Genomic DNA, 23957 nt, shown 5'->3' with positions numbered 1-23957 from the left:
TGGATTCCTTTTATTTCTTTTTCTTCTCTGATTGCTGTGGCTAACACTTCCAAAATTATGTTGAATTATAGTGGTGAGAGTTGGCAACCTTGTCTTGTTCCTGATCTTAGTGGAAATGGTTTCAGTTTTTCACCATTGAGGACGATGTTGGCTGTGGGTTTGTCATATATGGCCTTTATTATGTTGAGGAAGGTTCCCTCTATGCCTACTTTCTGGAGGGTTGTTATCATAAACGGGTGTTGAATTTTGTCGAAAGCTTTCTCTGCATCTATTGAGATGATCATATGGTTTTTCTCCTTCAGTTTGTTAATATGGTGTATCATGTTGATTGATTTGCATGTATTGAAGAATCCTTGCATTCCTGGGATAAACCCCACTTGATCATAATGTATGGTCCTTTTAATGTGCTGTTGGCGTCTGTTTGCTAGTATTTTGTTGAGGATTTTTGCATCTATGTTCATCAGTGATATTGGCCTGTAGTTCTCTTTCTTTGTGACATCTTTGTCTGGTTTTGATATCAAGGTGATGGTGGTCTCGTAGAATGAGTTTGGAAGTGTTCCTCCCTCTGCTATAGTTTGGAAGAGTTTGAGAAGGATAGGTGTTAGCTCTTCTCTAAATGTTTGATAGAATTCACCTGTGGAGCCATCTGGTCCTGGGCTTTTGTTTGTTGGAAGATTTTTAATCCCAGTTTCAATTTCAGTGCTTGTGATTGGTCTGTTCATATTTTCTATTTCTTCCTGGTTCAGTCTCGGAAGGTTGTGCATTTCTAAGAATTTGTCCATTTCTTCCAGGTTGTCCATTTTATTGGCATATAGTTGCTTGTAGTAATCTCTCATTATCCTTTGTATTTCTGCAGTGCCAGTTGTTACATCGCCTTTTTCATTTCTAATTCTATTGATTTGAGTCTTCTCCCTTTTTCTCTTGATAAGTCTGGCTAATGGTTTATCAATTTTGTTTATCTTCTCAAAGAACCAGCTTTTAGGTTTATTGATCTTTGCTATTATTTCCTTCATTTCTTTTTCATTTATTTCTGATCTGATCTTTATGATTTCTTTCCTTCTGCTAACTTTGGGGTTTTTTGTTCTCCTTTCTCTATTTGCTTTAGGTGTAAGGTTAGGTTGTTTATTTGAGATGTTTCTTGTTTCTTAAGGTAGGCTTGTATAGCTATAAACTTCCCTCTTAGAACTGCTTTTGCTGCATCCCATGGGTTTTGGGTCGTTGCGTTTTCATTGTCATTTATTTCTAGGTATTTTTTGATTTCCTCTTTGATTTCTTCAGTGATCTCTTGGTATTAAGTAATGTGTTGTTTAGCCTCCATGTGTTTGTATTTCTTACAGATTTTTTTCCTTTAATTGACATCTAGTCTCATAGCATTGTGGTCAGAAAAGATACTTGATATGATTTTCAATTTTCTTAAATTTACCAAGGCTTGATTTGTGACCCAAGATATGATCTATCCTGGAGAGTGTTCCATGAGCACTTGAGAAGAAAGTGTATTCTGTTGTTTTGTATGGAATGTCCTATAAATATCAATTAAGTCCATCTTGTTTAATGTATCATTTAAAGCTTGTGTTTCCTTATTTATTTCCATTGTGGATGATCTGTCCATTGGTGAAAGTGGGGTGTTAAAGTCCCCTACTATGATTGTGTTACTGTCGATTTCCCCTTTTATGGCTGTTAGTATTTGCCTTATGTATTGAAGTGCTCCTATGTTGGGTGCATAAATATTTACAATTGTTATATCTTCTTCTTGGATTGATCCCTTGATCATTATGTAGTGTCCTTCTTTGTCTCTTGTAATAGTCTTTGTTATAAAGTCTGTTTTGTCTGATATGAGAATTGCTACTCCAGCTTTCTTTTGATTTCCATTTGCATGGAATATCTTTTTCCATCCCCTCACTTTCAGTCTGTATGTGTCCCTAGGTCTGAAGTGGGTCTCTTGTAGACAGCATATATATGGTTCTTGTTTTTGTATCCATTCAGCCAGTCTATGTCTTTTGGTTGGAGCATTTAATCCATTTACATTTAAGGTAATTATCGATATGTATGTTCCTATTACCATTTTCTTAATTGTTTTGGGTTTACTATTGTAGGTCTTTTCCTTCTCTTGTGTTTCCTGCCTAGAGAAGTTCCTTTAGCATTTGTTGTAAAGTGGTTTGGTGGTGCTGAATTCTCTTAGCTTTTGCTTGTCTGTGAAGCTTTTGATTTTTCCATCAAATCTGAATGAGATCCTTGCTGGGTAGAGTAGTCTTGGTTGTAGGTTTTTCTCTTTCATCACTTTAAATATGTCCTGCCACTCGCTTCTGGCTTGCAGAGTTTCTGCTGAATGATCAGCTGTTAACCTTATGGGGAATTCCCTTATGTGTTACTTGTTTTTTTTCCCTTGCTGCTTTTAATATTTGTTCTTTGTATTCAGTTTTTGATAGTTTGATTAATATGTGTCTTGGCGTGTTTCTCCTTGGATTTATCCTGTATGGGACTCTCTGTGCTTCCTGGACTTGATTGACTATTTCCTTTCCCATATTAGGGAAGTTTTCAACTATAATCTCTTCAAATATTTTCTCAGTCCCTTTCTTTTTCTCTTCTTCTTCTGGGACCCCTATAATTCGAATGTTGGTGCGTTTAATGTTGTCCCAGAGGTCTCTGAGACTGTCCTCAATTATTTTCATTCTTTCTTCTTTATTCTGCTCTGCAGTAGGTATTTCCACTATTTTATCTTCCAGGTCACTTATCCATTCTTCTGTCTCAGTTTTTCTGCTATTGATCCCTTTTAGAGAATTTTTAATTACATTTATTGTGTTGTTCATCTCTGTTTATTTGCTGTTTAGTTCTTCTAGGTCCTTGTTAAACGTTTCTTGTATTTTCTCCATTCTATTTCCAAGATTTTGGATCATCTTTACTATCATTATTCTGAATTCTTTTTCAGATAGACTGCCTATTTCCTCCTCATTTGTTAGGTCTGGTGGGTTTTTGCCTTGCTCCTTCATCTGCCATGTGTTTCTCTGTCTTCTCATTTTGTTAAACTTACTGTGTTTGGGGTCTCCTTTCTGCAGGCTGCAGGTTCGTAGTTCCCATTGTTTTTGATGTCTGCCCCCGGTGGCTAAGGTTGGTTCAGTGGGTTGTGTAGGCTTCCTGATGGAGGGGACTAGTGCCTGTGTTCTGGTGGATGAGGCTGGATCTTGTCTTTCTGGTGGGCAGGTCCACGTCTGGTGGTGTGTTTTGGGGTGTCTGTGGCCTTATTATGATTTTAGGCAGCCTGTGTGCTAATGGGTGGGGTTGTGTTCCTGTCTTGCTAGTTGTTTGGCATAGGGTGTCCTGCACTGTAACTTGCTGGTCGTTGAGTGGAGCTGGGTCTTGGCGTTGAGATGGAGATCTCTGGGAAATTTTCGCTGTTTGATATTACATGGAGCTGGGAGGTCTCTTGTGGACAAGCGTCCTGAACTTGGCTCTCCCACCTCAGTGGCACAGCCCTGACGCCTGGCTGGAGCACCAAGACCCTGTCCTCCACAGGGCTCAGAATAAAAGGGAGAAAAGAAAGAAAGAAAAAGAGAGAGGGAGAGAGAGAGGGAGGGAGGGAGGAAGAAAGAAGATAAAGTAAAATAAAATAAAATAAAGTAAAATAAAATAAAATAAAGTTATTAAAATAAAAAATAATTATTAAGAAAAAAAATTTTTTTAAGTAATAAAAAAAAAAAAAGACAGACAGAACCCTAGGACAAATGGTAAAAGCAAAGCTATACAGACAAAACCACACACAGAAGCATATACATACACACTCACAAAAAGAGAAAAAGGGGGAAAAATATATATATCGTTGCTCCCAAAGTCCACCTCCTCAGTTTGGGATGATTGGTTGTCTATTCAGGTATTCCACAGATGCAGGGTACATCAAGTTGACTGTGGAGATTTAATCCGCTGCTCCTGAGGCTGCTGGGAGAAATTTCCCTTTCTCTTCATTGTTCGCACAGCTCCCGGGGTTCAGCTTTGGATTTGGACCCGTCTCTGCGTGTAGGTCGCCTGAGGGCATCTGTTCTTTGCTCAGACAGGACGGGGTTAAAGGATAGGCTGATTCTGGGGCTCTGGCTCACTCAGGCCGGGGGAGGGAGGCGTACGGATGCGGGGCGAGCCTGCGGCAGCAGAGGCCAGTGTGACATTCCACCAGCCTGAGGCACGCCGTGTGTTCTCCCGGGGAAGTTGTCCCTGGATCACGGGACCCTGGCAGTGGTGGGCTGCACAGGCTCCCAGGAGGGGCAGTGTGGATAGTGACCTGTGCTTGCACACAGGCTTCTTGGTGGCGGCAGCAGCAGCCTTAGCGTCTCATGCCCGTGTCCGGGGTCCGCGCTGATAGCTGCAGCTCACGCCCGTCTCTGGAGCTCCTTTAAGCGGCGCTCTTAATCCCTTCTCCTTGCGCACCAGGAAACAAAGAGGCAAGAAAAAGTCTCTTGTCTCTTCGGCTTCTGACTTTTTCCCGGACTCCCTCCCGGCTAACTGTGGCGCACTAGCCCCCTTCAGCCTGTGTTCACGCAGCCAGCCCCAGTCCTCTCCTCGGGATCCAACCGAATCCTGAGCCTCAGCTCCCAGCCCCCGCCCGCCCCGGCGGCTGAGCAGACAAGCCTCTCGGGCTGGTGAGTGCTACTCAGCACCGATCCTCCGTGCAGGAATCTCTCCACTTTGCCCTCCGCACCCCTGTGGCTGCGCTCTCCTCCGTGGCTCCGAAGCTTCCCCCCTCCGCCACCCGCAGTCTCCGCCCGCAAAGGGGCTTCCTAGTGTGTGGAAACCTTTCCTCCTTCACGGCTCCCTCCCACTGGTGCAGGTCCCGTCCCTATTCTTTGTCTCTGTTTTTTTCTTTTTTCTTTTGCCCTACCCAGGTACGTGGGGAGTTTCTTGCCTTTTGGGAGGTCTGAGGTCTTCTGCCAGCGTTCAGTAGGTGTTCTATAGGAGCAGTTCCACATGTAGATGTATTTCTGATGTATCTTTGGGGAGGAAGGTGATCTCCCCATCTTCCTCTTCTGCCATCTTGAAGCTTCTCCTCTCTTTCTCTTTTTATTTTACCTCACTATAAACTCATATATTGAATTTCATATATTGACCTCATTATAGACCTATGGATTTTTTACATTCAGTGAGTTATCATCACTATTGTTTTTCTTTCTTATTAAATTGAGGTATAGTTGATTTACAATATTATATTAGTTTCAGGTGTACAACATAGTGATTCACAATCTTTTTAAGTTTTATAGTTTTTATAAAATATTGGCTGTATTCCCTGTGCTGTACAATATATCCTTGTGGCTCATTTATTTTATACATAATAGTCTGTACATCTTACTCCCCTACCTCTATTCTTCCCCTCCCCCCTTCCCTCTCCCCACTGGTAACCACTGGTTTGTTCCGTATATCTATGAGTCTATTTCTTTTTTGCTATATTCACTAGTTTGTTTTATTTTTTACATTCCACATATAAGTGATATCATACAGTATTTGTCTTTGTCTGACTTATTTCACTAAGCACAGTACCCTCCAAATACATCCATGTTATTGCAAATGGCAAATTTTCGTTATTTTTTATGGCTGAGTAATATGCCATTGCATATACATACCACATCTTCTTTATCCATTCATCTGTTGATGGACACTTAGGTTGCTTCCATGCCTTGGCAATTGTAAATAATGCTGCTATGATCACCGTGGTGCATATATCTTTTCGAATTAATGTTTTCGGTTTTTTTTGGATGTACACCCCAGGAGTGGAATTGCTGGATTGTATGGTAGTTCTGTTTTTAGTTTTTTGAGGAGCCTCCATACTGGTTTCCACAGTGGCTGCACCAATTTACATTCCCACAGCGTACAAGGGTTCCCATTTCTTCACATCCCCTCCGATACTTGTTGTTTGTGGTCTTTCTGATGATACCCATTCTGACAGGTGTGAGGTGATATCTCACTGTGGTTTTGATATGCATTTCTCCGATGATTAGTGATGTTGAACATCTTGTCCTGTGCTTGTTGGCCATCTGAATGTTTTCTTTGGAAAAATGTCTGTTCATGTCTTCTGCCTATTTTTTGATTGGGTTGTTTGTTTTATTTTATGTTGAGTTATATGAGCTGTTTATATATTTTAGATATTAACCCCTTATCATATCATTAGCAAGTATTTTCTCCCATTCAGTAGGTTGTCTTTTTGTTTATCTGTTTTTTCCTATGCTGTGCAAAAGCATTTAAGTTTGATTAGGTCCCATTTGTTTATTTTTGTTTTTGTTTCCTTTAGGAGACATAGCCAAAAAATATTGCTACAATTTATGTCAAAGAGTGTTCTGCCTATATTTTCTTCTAGGAGTTTTATGGTCTTACATTTAGGTCTTAAATTCATTTTGAGTTTATTTTTGTATATGGAATGAGAAAATGTTCTAATTTCACTCCTTTACATGTAGCTGTTCAGAGTTCCCAGGACCACTTATTGAAAAGGGTGTCTTTTCCCCATTGTATATTCTTACCTCCTTTGTTGCACATTAATTGACCATAAGTGTTTGGTTTTACTTCTGGGCTCATTATTCTGTTTCATTGATCTATGTATCTGTTTTTGTGCCAATACCATACTGTTTTGATTACTGTAGCTTTGTGGTGCAATCTGAAGTTAGGGAGTGTGATAGCTCCAGCTCTGTTCTTCTTTCTCAAGATTGTTTTGGCTATTTGTGGTTTCTTGAGTTTCCATACAAATTTTAAAATTATTTGTTCTAATTCTGTGAAAAATGCTATTGGTATTTTGATAGGGATTTCATTGAGTCTGTAGGTTGCCTTGGATAGTGTGGTCATTTTAACATATAATTCTTCCAATCTATGAACACAGTATGTTTTTCCATCTGTGTCATCTTCAGGTTCTTTCATCAGTGTCTTGTTGTTTTCTGAGTACAGGTCTTTTACCTCCTTAGGTAGGTTTATTCCTAGGTATTCTATTTTTTTTTTAATAAATTTATTTATTTTATTTATTTGTATTTGGCTGTGTTGGGTCTTCATTGCTGCGCACGGGCTTTCTCTAGTTGTGGCAAGGGGGGGCTACTCTTCTTTGTGGTGCGCGGCCTTCTCATTGCAGTGGCTTCTTTTGTTGCGGAGCACAGGCTCTAGGCAGGCAGGCTTCAGTAGTTGTGGCACGTGGGCTTCAGTAGTTGTGGCTCATGGGCTTTAGAGCGCAGGCTCAGTAGTTGTGGCGCACGGGCTTAGTTGCTCCGCGGCATGTGGGATCTACCCGGACCAGGGCTCGAACCCGTGTCCCCTGCATTGGCAGGCGGATTCTTAACCATTACGCCACCAGGGAAGTCCCGGTATTCTATTCTTTTTGATGCTATTGTAAATGGGGTTGTTGTCTTAATTTCTCTTTCTCATAGTTTGTTGTTAGTGTATAGAAATGCAACATATTTATGTATATTAGTTTTGTATCCTACAACTTTACCGGATTCATTGATGAGCCCTAGAAGTTTTTTGGTGGTGTCTTTAGGGTTTTCTATGTATATTACCATGTCATCTGCAAACAGTGACAGTTTTACTTCTTCCTTTCCAATTGGATTCCTTTTATTACTTTTTCTTGTGTGATTGCTGAGGCTGGGTAATCGCTATTGTTTTTAATGTTCAAATTGTCCCATTTGGCCCGTAGTAGCCTTTTTAGGGTAGCCCCTTTTGAAATGACCCAATCAGTCTTTGAGTGCTTACTTGCTTTCTGCTATAATAGACATCCCAGGCTACCTTGTACTCTCCTGCCTCAGACTTGGAGTCAGACCTGGTTCTTTTTAGTGGGGAATGTATCCAGAAATCAACATATGGGTGCTAGGTCTGCTCATTATTACTAAAGTGTGCTTATTACATCAAGACTCTTCAGTGGATAGAATTAGGAAATACATATGATTTTAAATAAAAGGTTCCTATTAATATTACTTCCAATTCAAATTTACAGGGAGTATCTATTCTGCACCTTTTTGCATTTTGTTTTATATCTTTCCACTTGGAGTTAAAATCTTCTTTCTTAATCACTTTTAATATGTTTACTTTTTGCTTTATTATACTATATATAAAATAGTTTCAAATTTTTTCAGTAAACTACTTAGTAATGTTTAAGATTTCTGTCCTTAGAATGTAACCCACCAAGAAAGCACAGTCAGAGTAATATGTTCAAAGACCATCTGAAATGATGATTTTCTGTGTGGTTATGTTATTATTATGGTAAATATTTTGATTCATTTGTTTCTGCTTGTATTTAATTTTTAAGATTTAATTTTTCTTTCCTCTTTTCTCTTTTATTTTTGGGGTAATCAGCACTTATGTGGTTCAGAAATCAAAACCATAGAGTTGTCTTGCTTCCATCCTTATTCCTTCCACCCCATTCTCACCTGTCCCCTTGTTGTCTTCATATTCTTGAAAATTAAACTCATTTAGTGAAGCTTCATTCTCCTAAACAGGGCCTTATTCTCATAATTGACATTTTAAATTCTTTGTATATTAATAAGTCACTGTTTCTATGTTCAGAATTCCCCAAAAGTTATTAGGTAGTTTCTATAACATTTGGGAGAACATGACATATAACATCGACATATTTGCTGTATAACTACTTAATATACTGTAACCACAAGAAATGGGAAATTACTCTTCATCTTTTTAGTGTTTATTGAAATTTAATCTGTGTAATCTGTGTAATCTTTTTCTTCACCATATAGTACTCATCTTAGAGAAAACAAAAGAACAACCAACTAAGTTATATATTAGATTCTAACCTCAACCCTGTTATTAGTGTACTTTTCAAAGAGAATGGTCATACTTGCTATCTGTCATTCATGGAAATAAATGATAAATGTGGAACAAAATGTTAGGTCTCCCCTCAAAAACAGCATATTTTGTATATATATCTGTATATTCATATATAGATATATATTTCTGTGCATTTGTGTGTGTGTGTGTAAATATCACAAAATTTCCTAAGGCTGTCATAACAAATTACCACAAGCTTAGTAACTTAAAATCACAGAAATGTATTCTCCCACAGTTCTACAGGTCATAAGTCCAAAATCAAGGTATTGGCAGGGCCATGCTCCCTCCAAAGGTTCTGGGGGAGAATCCTCCCTTGCCTTTTCCAGCTTCTGGTACCTCCATGTGTTCCTTGGCTCGTAGCTGTACAACTCCAATCTCTGACTCCAAATTCACATGGTCTCCTCCTCTCTCTCCTCTAGGTGTCTTTTATAAGGACATTTGTCATTGGATTTAGGGCCTATCCGAATAATCCAGTATGATCTCATCTTGACTCAATTATGTCTGCAAAGACCCTTTTCCCAAATAAGGTTCCGGTGGTTAGAATAGAACATACCTTTTGGGGTGCCTCCATTCAGTCCATTAACAAGCACACACATACACACACAGTGGATTCTCATTCGCAGTAGTTATGTTCTACAGAGTCACAGTGAATACTGATTTAGTGAATACTGAAATATTTTTTCTAGGGAAAATATATATACATATCTCACATAGATTATAATCCTAAATCCTAGAAACAACCTATCCTGGTAGATTCTATTTTCTTTATTTTACAAAAGAGAAAATGATGTTCAGAAGTGTTAAGTGACTTGCCTTGAGGCACGTCATTCACAGGTGCCAGAGTTGAATTTCAAACCCCGTCCAGCTGGCCCCAGAGCTGGAGCTTCTTGCACTGCCCTGCCCTGCCCCTCCTGTCCTCATCCTCTGTCATTTCTGTAGGAGCTGAAACAAGAAAGCAGAGAGTCACCTTGTTGGACCTCAGCTGGGAACATGCATGTGTAGAGCAATTTGAATTTTTTGCTGCCCTGCATATGTCTGCAAATGACTGTAAAAGTGCTGCAATAATTGACTTGCAGGAACAAATAAATTCTAGTGAGTAGGTATATTTGCAAATACAGAATCAGGGAATAATGAGGATCAACTTTATATGTATGTATATATATTTTTAAAATATATTTTGTATCTAATGTAGCTTTGTAGGATGATAGATGATGAAACTTCTGAAAGATTACATAACTCAGTGATCTCATAGCATAATAAGTCAGTGTTAAAAATGGCATCCGTTGGGGACTTCCCTGGTGGTCCAGTGGTTCAAAATCTGCCTTCCAATGCAGGGGACACAGGTTCAATCTCTGGTTGGGGAGCTAAGATCCCACATGCTGTGGGGCAACTAAGCCCACGCGCCGCAACTACTGAGCCTGCGTGCTCTGGAGCCCACGCGCCACAACTAGAGAGCCTGCAAGCCTCAACCAGGACCCAATGCAGCCAAATAAATACATATTTTTTTAAAAAACAGCATCCGTTGGAATAGGGAGTTTATGGTTCTTTCTTTGGTATAAGTTATTTCACCTCTTAGTCAAATGGCTGTGACTTAACACAAAATAGTACAGTTTATTTGAAAGATTTGGGATCAATTTAGTATTAAAGTATTTGTTGAGTGTGGAATTTACTCATGCTATATACTTTTTGTTCTAGGTAGATGTGAAAGTGGACCCCAAGGATTTACGAATAGATACATTTCGAGCCAAAGGAGCAGGAGGGCAGCATGTTAATACAACTGATAGTGCTGTCAGACTTGTCCATGTCCCCACAGGTAAGCTAGTCCTTTTGCTTTTGTACTTTTAACTTTTTTTCACATCTTATAAAACTATTTGGCATTTAGAAAGAGTCTTATGTTGCTGTCTGGTTCCTTGCACAAACCCTTTAAAGGTGACACTGGGGTCATGGGTCCGAGGTCCCCAAGGTGTTCATATTCCCTTCTGTTTGGAAAAGGAACCTCCTTGGCTGTGTGTATTTAAGAGTGAGGTTCTAAAAGCTGAGTGCATGGGTGCCACTTACCCACTAATAAGTTTCAACTGAAGGGCAGACAGGTGATTAATCAGCTTTTTTATTAGAGCCCTTCAAATGTCAGCATTTGTAGATCTTTTCTCTTGGGTAGTTTTTCTCCTGAGAAGGAGCCTCCTCCAGGACACCGGAGGGTAAGGTCAAGGTCTCACCATTCAGTAAGCAAACTTTTACTTAATCCTTTTTTATTCAGTTGTAGGCCTCACACTTGCCTTCCTTTGCACCTATTTAGACTCAAGCCTGGAACTTTCCTTATTTAATTCTCTAAAGACTATACCTCCTGCTTCCTGCAGATTGAGGGAGGGGACTTGAAGATCTAGTTGTTATATAGACTTTCTGTATCTAGTCCCCAGACTGTCAACCCTGATTTCTGGGGTGCCTCATTAGTGCCTCCATGCCAGAGCCTGTCTGCCCCTCAGCGGGCAGATGGGCTTGGTCCTGGTCAGCATCTCCCTCGACAGGGGGTTCGACCTCACCTTCCTCCTCTCTGCTGAGTCATTTGCCATTCTTCCAGCCTCTTTTTCTTTTTTATTCTTTAATTAATTAATTAAATAAATAACTTTAAATTGAAGTATAGTTGATTAACAATGTTTTAGGTGTACAGCAATCCATCCACTTTGTCTTTATATATTGTGTTTGGAGACTACACTCATCATCTCATTTTATTTCAGATGGAGTTTGTGTTCCTGTTCTTGTTGTTTCAGTGCAATTTATAAAAAAATGTTATTGAAGTATAGTTGATGTACAATGTTGTGTTAATTTCTGCTGTGCAACAAAGTGACTCATTTATAGATATATGCGTTCTTTTTTCGTATTCTTTTCCATTATGGCTTATCACAGGATATTGAATATAGTTCCCTGTACTATACAGTAGGACCTTGTTGTTTACCCATCCTGTACATACTAGTTTGCATCTGCTAATCCCACACTCGCCATCCTTCCCTCCCCCCACGCCGCCACCCACTTGGCAACCACAGGTCTGTTCTCTATGTCTGTCAGTCTGTTTCTATTTTGTAGATATGTTCATTTGTGTCTTTTTTTTTTTTTTTGTAAATCACCTGGGCTTTCTTTTTTATATATAAATCTATTTATTTTATTTATTTATTTTTGGCTGCGTTGGGTCTTTGTTGCCATGTGCAGGCTTTCTGTAGTTGCGGCGAGCAGAGGCTACTCTTCGTTGCCGTGCGTGGGCTTCTCATTGCGGTGGCTTCTGTTGTTGCAGGCACGGGCTCTAGGTGTGCGGGCTTCAGCAGTTGTGGCACGCAGGCTCTAGAGCGCAGGCTCAGTAGTTGTAGCTCATGGGCTTAGTTGCTCCATGGCATGTGGGATCTTCCTGGACCAGGGCTCGAACCCATGTCCCCTGCATTGGCAGGCGGATTCTTATCCACTGCGCCACCAGGGAAGCCCTGTGTCGTATTTTAGATTCCCCATATAAGTGATATCATATGGTATTTGTGTTTCTCTTTCTGACTTCGCTTAGTATGATAATTTCTAGGTCCATCCATGTTGCTGCAAATGGCATTATTCATTCTTTTTTATGGCTGAGTAGTATTCCATTGTATACATGCACCACATCTTCTTTATCCATTCATCTGTCGATGGACATTTAGGTTGCTTCCATGTCTTGGCTATTGTAAATAGTGCTAATAACATAGGGTTGCGTGCATCTTTTCGAATTATAGTTTTGTTTGGGTATATGCCCAGGAATGGGATTGCTGGGTCATATGACAACTCTATTTTTAGTTTTCTAAGGAATGTCCATACTGTTTTCCATAATGGCTACACCAACTTACATTCCCACCAACAGTGTAGAAGGGTTCCCTTTTTTCCACACACTCTCCAACATTTATTATTTGTAGACACTTTTTAATGATGGCCATTCTGATCAGTGTGAGATAGTTTTTGTAGTTTTGATTTTCATTTCTCTAATAGTTAGCAATGATGGGCATCTTTTCATTTGCCTATTGGCCATCTGTATGTCTTCTTTAGAGAAATGTCTGTTTAGATCTTCTGCCCATTTTTCGACTGGGTTGTTTGTTTTTTTGTTATTGAGTTGCATGAACTGTTTGTATATTTTGGAAATTAAGCCCTTGTCTGTCACATTATTTACAAATATTTTCTCCCATTCTGAGGGTTGTCTTTTTGTCTTGTTTATGGTTTTCTTTGCTGTATAGACGCCTGTAAGTTTGATTAGGTCCCATTTGTTTATTTTTGCTTTTATTTCTATTGCCTTGGGAGACTGACCTAAGAAAACATTGGTAGGATTTATGTCAGAGTGTTTTGCCTATGATCTCTTCTAGGAGTTTTATGCTGTCATGTCTTACATTTAAGTCTTTAAGCCATTTTGAGTTTATTTTTGTGTACAGTGAGAGGGTGTGTTCTAAAGTTTTGCTTTTTTTTTATAGATTTATTTATTTATTTATTTATTTTGGGCTGTGTTGGGTCTTCGTTGCTGTGCACAGGCTTTCTTTAGTTGTGGCGAGCTGGGGCTACTCTTTGTTGTGGTGCGTGGGCTTCTCATTGCGGTGGCTTTTCTTGTTGCAGAGCATGGGCTCTAGGCATGCGGGCTTCAGTAGTTGTGTCTCACAGGCTCTAGAGAGCAGGCTCAGTAGTTGTGGCGCACAGGCTTAGTTGCTCCACGGCATGTGGGATCTTCCCGGACCAGGGCTTGAACCCATGTCCCCTGCATTGGCAGGCGGATTCTCAACCACTGCGCCACCAGTGAAGCCCCTAAAGTTCTTTATTGACTTTCATTCCATAAGAAACTGTAAAAACCTAGAATTATATACATGAGCAAAATAACAGAAAACATCTAAAACAATCCCCAACAACCATTGTTGGTATATATCTTTGGTGTATATCCTTTCAAATTCTTTTCTATGCATATATAAATATATCCTTTCCCACCAAAAGTGAAGTTATAATGTTTGTAGCTTACCATAATTTACTTAAGAAATCCACAAGTTGTTGAATACTTAGTGTGTTTTACCTAAACCCTGTATTCTGTATTATAAACAGTAATAATTAGCTTAAGATGAATTAAAAATTAAAAACAAAGTAAAAGGTGACCAAATTTCTGAAAAAAATGAACTAAAATACTTTAAAACATTAGAGGATTATAAAACCACCCTGGGGACATCCCTGGTGGTCCAGTGGTTAAGAATCCGCCTTGCAATGCAGGGGACTCGGGTTTGATCCCTGGTTGGGGAACTAAGATCCCACAGGCTGTGGGGCAACTAAGCCCACGCACCAAAACTAGAGAGCCCACGTGCTGCAGCTAGAGAGCCCACGTGCCACAACTAAGACCCGATGCAGCCAAAAATAAAAATAAATAAATAAATAAAATAAGTGAATTTAAAAAATAAAATAAAATAAAGGCTCCTTGAGAGCATAGATGGTGTCTTATTCAAAAAGAAAAAAAAGAAAACCACTACACCCTGGTCAGCCATAAATTACTAACTTTGCAAAAGTGACTGATGCTTGTATTGCCAGACTACCTTGGGCCAATTTTTTACCCACTTAGATGTGGTTCTTGGACCTAAAGAGGACTTAAGTCTTACCCACAAACCTTTTTTTCAAAGCCCTTTTATAATTTTTTTTTAACAACTCCAGCACCTTGTTTCAACATACACTACCCCTCCCCCCAGTCCTCTATTCCTGAGGGAGTATTTAATGATTAAATACTCCTCTACAGAAAATGTATTAAAATAGATAATGAAGTGATTCCCTCAGGAATTACTGAGCTGGTGAGTAAGAAAAGGTCTGGCTTGAGCCACTGGATGAGAACAGTACAGGTATATAGACAAAGTCAGTATGGGTCAGCTAATAAGAGAATTTGAAACAAATCTCATGACTGTCTGGTTATCTAGAAATGGAAACTTTCATATTCCTTTGGGTGCTGAAAAAAGGATTCCTGATTTAAGAGAGCTCCAGACAAGTGCTTGGAAGACGTGAGCAAGTTGGTGCCCCAGCCCAAATGCATGGCTGCAATAAAGCAGTCAAGAAATAACATTAAACCAATAAGGGGGAAGCCTGCTTAAAGTTATTAGCAGGTGTGATTGTAGCTTATTTAGACAGGGTGAAAACATAGTTTGAAGAGTAGAATTTTATAGAAGTTTTAAAAATCTCCAGCAAAATAGTTACTGCCTTATCAGTGCAAATGGCCTAAGCTAAGAGGGTTTTGGTTTTTGTGATGCAGAAAGGAAAGTACCTTTCACCTCTAGTGTACCTGGGAGCAGGATTGGATATAGACCTTCAGAGTGGTAGCTGCAACGTTAAGAACACAGCCTGAAGTCTCAAGAGTCACCATTTCAGGGCTAGATTTGGGCTGGTAACTGGACTACACAGTGAGCCAAACCCACCCAAATCCAGAAGTCGACTAACCAAAACATGTGCAGTTACATATGTTGATTACCTGGATTTAGAACCAAGACAGCTGAGAAACTTTCACTATAAACCCTTCCTTTTAAAGAGTTTGGGTAGTTTCTTTTTATTGGTTTCTATATATAAAGTCTTTTTTTCTTTTTCCTGTTTTCTGTGATTTTTTTACTTGAAGTATAGTTGGTTTTTACAATATTATATTAGTTTCAGGTGTACAACATAGTGATTCAATACTTTTACAGATTATATTCCATTTAAAGTTATTACAAAATAATGGCTGTATTTCCCTGTACTGTACAATATACCCTTCTCATCTGAAATACCTCATTTAGGCATCAGAATCTAAAGAGCTATCTAAGTAATTACCATCATAACCCAGGAATAGTTTCTGGAGTATGCTAGATCTAAAATGTTTTTCATCCTTTTCCTGATTAACCTTTCCCCCTTTAAAATGTTCCTCAGTTCTATCTTTTTTATCAGTTTTATTGTGATATAATCGACACCTCATCTCTATTCTAATTTGATTTGTGGAGGCTCCAGTTTATCTCTGATCCCTGTTATTTTTCAGGACTTGTAGTAGAATGCCAACAAGAACGATCACAGATAAAAAATAAAGAAATAGCTTTGCGTGTGTTGAGAGCTAGACTGTACCAGCAGATTATTGAGAAAGACAAGTGTCAACAACGAAGTGTGAGAAAACTGCAGGTAAGATTTATTGAGTGAAATAACTTAACGCCTCTGTACAGAAAGCCGTCATTTTATGCAGAAAATGGAGTAAATATTCTTAATAGAATGGAAATATCTTGGAGCATAGGAAAACATGCTCATTTGTAAATAGCAATAATTTAAGACTGACTGTTTATGGCTAAAGTTGGACATGCCAGTTTGGAAATAAGTAGAGGAGATATGTGTAAACTAAAAATTGTTTCCCAGTTGTTTCCCTCCAGTTGTAGATCATAATTGTCTTTAAAGGAAATTAGTGTAAAAGACAATTCTCTGGAAATTAAGAGCTTTTTCAGATTTTTAATTTAAAAACCTATGCTTTTATTATTGTATAACTTTATTTTTTTCCTACATTTAAAAAAAATATTTATTTATTTGGTTGCACCAGGTCTTAGTTGCGGCACATGGGCTCCTTAGTTGTGGCAGGCGGGCTCCTTAGTTGCGGCATGCATGTGGGATCTAGTTCCCTGACCAGGGATCAAACCCAGGCCTCCTGCATTGGGAGCGTGGAGTCTTATCCACTGCGCCACCAGGGAAGTCCCTATTATTGTATAACTTTATGTGGGATCAAAAATATATGGCACTGCAAAAAACTGGTAATACTGACTGCTTCTGATGCAGTCTGGGAACCAGGAGTAGAAGAGAGATTAATTTTTTGCTATATACCCTTTTGTACTTTTTGAATTTTGTACTATATACATTTATATTATTATTTATACAAATATATAAATAGATAAGTTTTAAGCAAAATGAATAAATGTCATTGTTTTAAGTAAACAAAGGGTTGTATGATTTTAAACTCTAAAAAGGTAAACTTTGTCTTTGAGAGAAATTGGAAGAGACAGTGGAACCCAGAAATAACTGCTTTTGTGTTATTTGCAGGTAGTTATACTACAGTAAATTTGGAAGATTTTTGCGGCCTGTTAGGAAAATTAATTGTATAAAACTAAACATTAATTATTCTTTTCACTTAGATGTCCTAGTCTTTCACACTTTTTCCCTTCTCATTTCCCTTACCCACATTCTAACTTGCAAGTAGTAAAAGTGACAGGATAATTTATTAATCCTCTATCTGTGGTAATCCCAGTCTGTGGCCCAGCATCAGTATACACATTTGCAGATAGGAATGCTCATTTACAAAGCGTTACTTCTTGGCAGCTAAGTGATAACATAAACACTGTCAGCTCTGCCACATTTGATTTAATAAAAGACATTGGGTTTTACTTGCCATTTGACATTTGGGCATCACATGTTTCACACAGTAGTTTTCAAAGTAAGTATTCAGGATCGCAGATTGTGGGCATGTGTGTCGTCTTCAGTGGTCTGGTTTGAAAGGCCAGAAATGACCTCTGTGTCTCCCAATTAACTTGTCCATCTGTGTGAAATTTTTTAGTAGATATTTCTGACGCTTAGCAGTTTTTCTTCAGCTAATATATACAGTAGCTTTTATATGGAAGGCATTATGCCAAGTTCTCAACCCTGGTTCCACTTACCACCTAGAGAGCTTTGTAGATGTCTAGGCCCCATCCCCAGAGATTCTGATATAATTGATCTGGGTGGGATCCTAGGCATAACTGTGGTGCCTTGGGATAGCAGTTTCCAAACCTGGCTGGTTGCAGAATGGATGGCCTGGGGACTGTTTTAAAACTACATAATCCACGATTCAGTATATCTTAGGTTAGGTTTTCATTTCAAATGAATCTTTCATTTAAAAACATTCCCCTGGTGATCAGCCATACTTAGGACTTTAGTTTCATATTGTTTGCTTTAGAAAGTAAGTTATAGCAATCTTTTTCTTTTATCTTAAAAAGGGAAAGTGAGATACCTGTAACTTACATAATATTGTAGCAACTATGCTTCAATAAAAATAAATAATAAAATAAATTTTAAAATAAAAAGTGAAATAGATAACTAATAAGAACTGCTATATAAAAATAAATAAATAAATAAAATGAAATTCAAAAATTCAAAAAAAAGGTAAAAAATAAAAATAAAAAATAAAATAAAAAGTGAAAGTGAGTGAGAGAGGGTGTTGTGTGCATTGTATGTGGGGGGAGGGAGGGCAGATGAGCAGACTAGGAATACAAATAACCACAGCAAAAGGCAAACTGGTGTGCGGTGAAGAAGATTCCAAGTGCATGGGGTTTCGAAGGAGGAAGATAACATATTTCACATTGCGACCGGGAAAGACAGAGATGGTAGGAGAGTGTTAAGGAAGGGCACCCCTTGAGATGCGGTTTTAGCAGAGTTAACAGACCTGCACATAATTGTGATATGGTATAATAAGTGGCATTATAGAGGTTCATATAATTTTCAGAAATGATGCTGGGAAAGTTGGCCACATTATGAAGTACCTTGAATACTGAGTTGAGTTGTGTCTGCTTAGTAGACAAGAAGGAGCCAAAGAAGGAAATTTATCAGAAAGCTGGGCTTTAGGAAAACTAAGCAGGGCAACACAACGTAAGCAGAGAAATGGAAGATTCATCAGGAGATTTTTACAGGAGTGTAATGAAAGTAACGAGCCTTTGAATGATAGATAGTAGAAATGGAAAGGGCAGGATAGAATAAAAGACCCTTGAAACCACTGGAATTGGGCAGTTAGAGAACGGGATGAGCTGAAGTTCCTTTCACGGTCTATATCAAAGCCTGGCAGATAGTAAGCTCCCATGAAATGTTTGTTAAAGTCTAGGATGTCAGGTTTCCTACTTAGATCAAAGGGAACATTGTAGGGTCATTTATAGAAAACAGCAGGAAGATCTGACTGAGAGAGAAAGATAATTTGGTTTTAAATATTTGGAGTTTGAGGTACCAAAGAGACGTTAATTCTTATAACTAAGCTTTACAGACCTGTAGTCTTAGTAAGTTCTGCCCATTCTTATTCCTTGTCACTTTGTATATATGAATTTAGAAAAGATTTAAGCTGTTAAAATAGAAAAGTCATTTACAAGCACTTCTTCTGTTGTAATAAAAGTAATTATAAAGTTAAAATATGAATTGCTTTTTGTTATGGCACAGGTGGGAACAAGAGCCCAGTCAGAGAGAATTCGGACATATAATTTCACCCAGGATAGAGTCACTGACCACAGGATAGCATATGAAGTTCGTAATATTAAGGTAAGATCAATGAGTATGCTTTATGTACCTTTGATTTTCAAAGAAAGTATAGTCAAATTCTAGAGAGTAATCTCTGAAATATTACCACGTAATTTAAAAACATTGAGATAGTTTATATGAGTACCCCAAATTTGCAGACATTTTTATTAGTTTGCTAGTGAGAAATATGGTCTTTATGCCAGTATGAAATAGCTATCTTTGAAATTCCAAATTCTTTGTTATGTAATCACAATGTATTAATGTATTTTCAGTATATGTCTATCAGTTTTCTATTACTGATTACCAAATTACTGCAAATTTAGTGGCTTACAGAAATGCCTATTTATTATCTCACTGTTACTGTAGGTCAGAAAGCCAGGCACGACAGAGCTGAGTTCTCTGCTCTGGGTCTCACAAAGCTGAAAGGTGCTGGCCAGGCTGCATGCCTTCCTAGAGCTTGGAGTCCTCTTCCAAGCTCATGGGGTTGTCGGCAGAATTCCATTTCCTTGAGTTGTAGGAGTGAAGCCTCCATTTTCTTGCTGGTCATCAGCTGGGTGAGGCTCTCAGCTCCCAAAGACTGACCACAGTCGCTTGCTGTCTAGTCCCCTCCGTGTGCCCTCTCCCACTGAATCTCTTGCAGGAATGGCCTTCTTAAGGGCTCACCTGTTTAGGTCAGGCCCACCTGGATACTCTTCCTTTTGATTAACTCAGAGTCAACTCATTAGCCATCTAATCACTGGAATGATAGTCCATCATATTCACAGCTCTGCCTGCACTTAAGGGAGGGAATTTTGCAAGGTGTGTACACCAGGGGGCATCTTAGAATTCTGCCTACCACAATGTGTATCATTATATTCAGGTGTTACAATGATTCTGTTGGGGGGAGAAGACCCTGTCAGTTTGGTTTGAACATTCACCTAACTGAATCCCATGTCGTCGGGATCACTGACAGTAATACATTAATGGTGAAGCACAGAAAAATTTTTTTTCCTTCCATTGAAGGGGAAAGTGAACTGGTTCCCATAAAGGACACTGTGGACAAGGCAGAAGGGAGAAGGTTTTGATCCTTGTCCTTGGTGCTGTGTGATACCTCGGGCTTCTTTCACTTGATTCTGCCTCATTCTGTACACAAAATTAAAGTCCTAGTTTTACAGAGGAAATGTCTGTGTTTTTAACATATTTAGAAATTTCTGTGTATCTTTTGCCACTTCCTCTGTCTTTGCAGCAATTTAAAGCTGTCTTGCATAAGAACATCATAGCCTTGTTGAAAAAGAAAATATTTACTAGCTTCCCTTTCCTCAGGAAACACACAGTAATAACCAAACATGTTTGGCCATACTGTTCTAATTACACCATAGTCTTTTCAGTTGTTTTTCTCGTGGTGGTGATGGTTTTTCATGCGACAGCCACATTCTCATGACCAGTAATACTTTTCAGAATAGCACATAGGTGCTCAGCATAGTATTCAGTCATGAAACAGAGGCAGATTAACTGGCTTTTATAGTTATAAAATATCTGACTTTGGCCTAAATACTAACATGTTATTATTAACTAAACTAGCATGCCAGACTCAGAAAGAGTAAGGACAATCATACTGGTATGCTCTACGAATCACTAAGCAACTTGTTGGAAAGAAAGAAAATGCTCCATATTAGTGAAGGGGAAAAGTTTGAAAATGGTATAAAAAAAATGTCGCAGTGAAACATTAAAATCTGTATGCAGGACAGGAAAGAGACTAGTCGGACTGAATAATTTAGGAACTGAAGAGTTGCAGATGAGGCAGGAAAAGTGATGAAGGCCTTAACTCCAGGGTAGCCGCCACAGGACAGAATGGAAGGAGTGGAGAGAAAAGAAAGTGGGTGCCTGTGGGACTCTGCTCAGCTCTTCTCCCTTATTCTAGAACCTGGCCTTCTCCCTACTCTTGTCAGTTTGATTTGAACATTCACCTAACTAAATCCCATGTCGTCGGGATCACTGACAGTGATACGTTAATGACGTATTACATATTAATAACGTAATACCTGGCCTTCTCCCTACTCCGTCCACATAGTTCCTGACGGAGCTGCTATGTTCCTACATGATCGTGATTTTGACCCAAGACAATAATTGATTTGTTGGAGGGGGGGGAATCCAAACAAGCCCCAGTCAATGAGTTTCTTCCCAGGATTTTTAAACTAGAGACAAAGATGCTCATTCTCTTGGTGGATGAAGCTGAAATACGTAAAGCTTACAAGAGGTTAGAAGCCACATTTCCAGCCATGGGGAGAAAGCAGTCTTCAGTGAGAGAAGATGAAGCTGATATACTGAAAGGAGCAAAAATGGGAGAACTGGATGCAAAGAATCCTGATGATATGAATCCCCACATTCATTTATTCCTGAGGCCCCGCTTCATTCCCAGGGTGGTGGCAGCCGCCTTGTGCATTCCTGCCCTTGGGTTCTCTGAGGTCACTCAGGATGCTTATTATGAACTCCCTTGTAGCTAATTTTATTTGTATTTGTATTTATCTAGGTAATAAGCACAGACTACCATGTAATATATTATTTTGTATTTTTATTCTGTTTCCCAAAGTTCTTGTGCAGATTCCTTAGCATCAGCCTATCTCCTGCCCTGTATTCCAGTTACACTGGAAATTTACCCTTGTCCTGGGCTTTCAATGTATTTTGTTTCCGTACCTTTCTTCATATTCATTCTTTTGACTGAAATGCTCTGTTTGTCTCTATTTGGAGAAATACTGTTCTCTTTTTAAGACCTAATTCAAATTTTTCTTCCTTTATTTTTTAATTTCTTGCACTGTATTACGCTTATGTATTACCTAGGTCTCCCACTAGATTGTGAGCTTCTGAAAGCTGGGAACTACAGCTCCTTCATCTTTTTTTTTTTTTTTTTTTTTTTTAAATTTTTGGCTGCATTGGGTCTTCATTGCTGCGTGCGGGCTTTCTCTAGTTGCCACGAGCAGGGGCTACTCTTCGTTGCGGCGCACGGGCTTCTCATTGCGGTGGCTTCTCGTTGCAGAGCACGGGCCCTAGGCACACGGGCTTCAGTAGTTGTAGCATGCAGGCTCAGTAGTTGTGGCTCACGGGCCCTAGAGCGCCGGCTCAGTAGTTGTGGCGCATAGGCTTAGTTGCTCCGCAGCATGTGGGATCTTCCCGGACCAGGGATCGAACCCATGTCCCCTTGCATTGGCAGGTGGATTCTTAACCACTGCACTACCAGGGAAGCCCCAGCTCCTTCATCTTTGATCTTTGTATCGCTAGCACTCTGGTTAATCCAATTGAACTCTAAATGTGATGTGATTATCAATACGAGTAATAATCCTTTTAACATAATTTCCAGATGATGAAATCACATTGGCAATAGTCATAATAATTTGAGCTTACAGGCACACTAATTTTATAAGCAATTTTCATATTATGTTCAAAATGGTATAAATCTTAATTTTAAAATTTCATCATAGTGCTCTTGCTTTCTGTTTAATTTTAAAGTTTAATCAACATCTTACTACTATATGCTGGTGTTTTGTGGAATAAAAAGATAGTAAGGCATATCTTTTCCCCTACAGTTTAATTTGAAAGAGAAATGTGTACACTTAACCTGAAATTTAACTTCAAGACCATTCAAGAGAGACTAAATATAAGATTAGTTCATGCCTACATCTAAACTTTAAATGTTCTATGTTCCAGATGCCAACATTAAAATATTTCTATTAAGCCAATGTCTGGGTTTTTAGCATTTCCAAAATAGGAGGCTGTGCTAATTCACTAATCCCAACAACTCTATTACACAGAACCTTTATAACACAAGAAAGGTACTTGAAGTCATTATTTTACTCGTTTCTCAGAGAGAAACTTCAGGGAAGACTGCAGGGAAGTCTTAACTGAAAGTTTCCACCCAATGGAATTATTTGGAGGTTAACACGAGAGAGGTTTTTTCCTCAATTTTTTATTTTGAAATGTCAAGCACACATGTTTAAAGACTAGTCCATATATACCCTATACCTAGATGCAACAGTTGTGAACATTTTGTTATGTTTGCCTTCTCTTTCTCCTCCACTTCCCCTTTCTCTCTATAGATACACCTGTGTTGCTACTGAACCATTGGAAAGCAAGTTGCAGACCTCAAGACACTTGTCCCCGAAATATTTCAGTATAAATATTTTTCAGTTACACAGGACTTCTAGATTTTAAAACCACTGTATTTCTAATTTAAGAAAAAACAGAACTATTATAAACCACTTACGGATTAAATAATTTGAATTTGGACGGTTGGCTAATTTAAAAATGCTAATTTAAACAATTTAAGAAAGAGTTTAATTCCATTTACTCTTTTGGATTCACGTTTTACATTAAAAGGCAAAATTAACTAGGGATCCTCCCAAGTTAGCAATTGTGTTCCTTATATTGTGGATTAGTAATCCTTTGTTGCTATTGAATAATGACTTTAAAGCAATGAAATAAATGTATGCTTAATTCTTTGTTTTGTTCCTCCGTAATCAGGTTTTCATAGTAACTGTCTTTCACCAGGAATTTTTATGTGGGGAGAAGTGCCTGGATCAGCTAATTCAGAGATTGCTTCAATCAGCAGATGAAGAAACCATTAATGAATTTTTGGATGAAAACCTTAAATCAGCAAAATAAATACTGATTTATAATTTATTATTATATAAATGAAATGGACCTATGTCAAGAAGCAGACCGAGGTAGGGAAATCTTTATGAAAGTTGATAAAGAGCAGCTAAAAATACATGGTACTCACAAAAATATTTTTTAATGAATCCAGTCACATTTCTTGACCTAAGTTTATTTAGGTTTCCTGTAAAGTACAATCCAGCTCTTCAAGTAGAAACAAAGCATGCATTGTTGAAAAGAGAAATAAAGTATTGAGAATTGACTATGTGATGTAGGACAGA

The 23957-nt window shown here is 38.6% G+C and overlaps 1 protein-coding gene across 10 annotated transcripts in view; it reads left to right on the top strand.

The window, feature by feature from the left end:
• MTRF1 (mitochondrial translation release factor 1) overlaps positions 1 to 23957 on the top strand; it is a 57859-nt gene extending 33902 nt beyond the window's left edge. For 7 of the 10 annotated variants that reach the window (XM_082435840.1, XM_082435844.1, XM_082435843.1 and 4 more), the window contains 4 exons: positions 10486 to 10603; positions 15803 to 15939; positions 18973 to 19071; positions 23545 to 23957. In XM_082435840.1, the coding sequence (XP_082291966.1) occupies positions 10486 to 10603; positions 15803 to 15939; positions 18973 to 19071; positions 23545 to 23685 (495 nt within the window). In that variant the 3' untranslated portion in view covers positions 23686 to 23957. Of the gene's footprint in view, positions 1 to 10485; positions 10604 to 15802; positions 15940 to 18972; positions 19072 to 23120; positions 23525 to 23544 lie in introns of those variants that run through there. The other 3 variants (XM_082435845.1, XM_082435846.1, XM_082435838.1) reach the window with 3 other exon arrangements.

This window comes from Balaenoptera physalus, assembly GCF_965194825.1.
Source record: "Balaenoptera physalus genome assembly, chromosome: 18".
NCBI classification, from domain to species: domain Eukaryota; kingdom Metazoa; phylum Chordata; class Mammalia; order Artiodactyla; family Balaenopteridae; genus Balaenoptera; species Balaenoptera physalus.
This window is presented reverse-complemented; position numbering and strand designations above follow the sequence as displayed.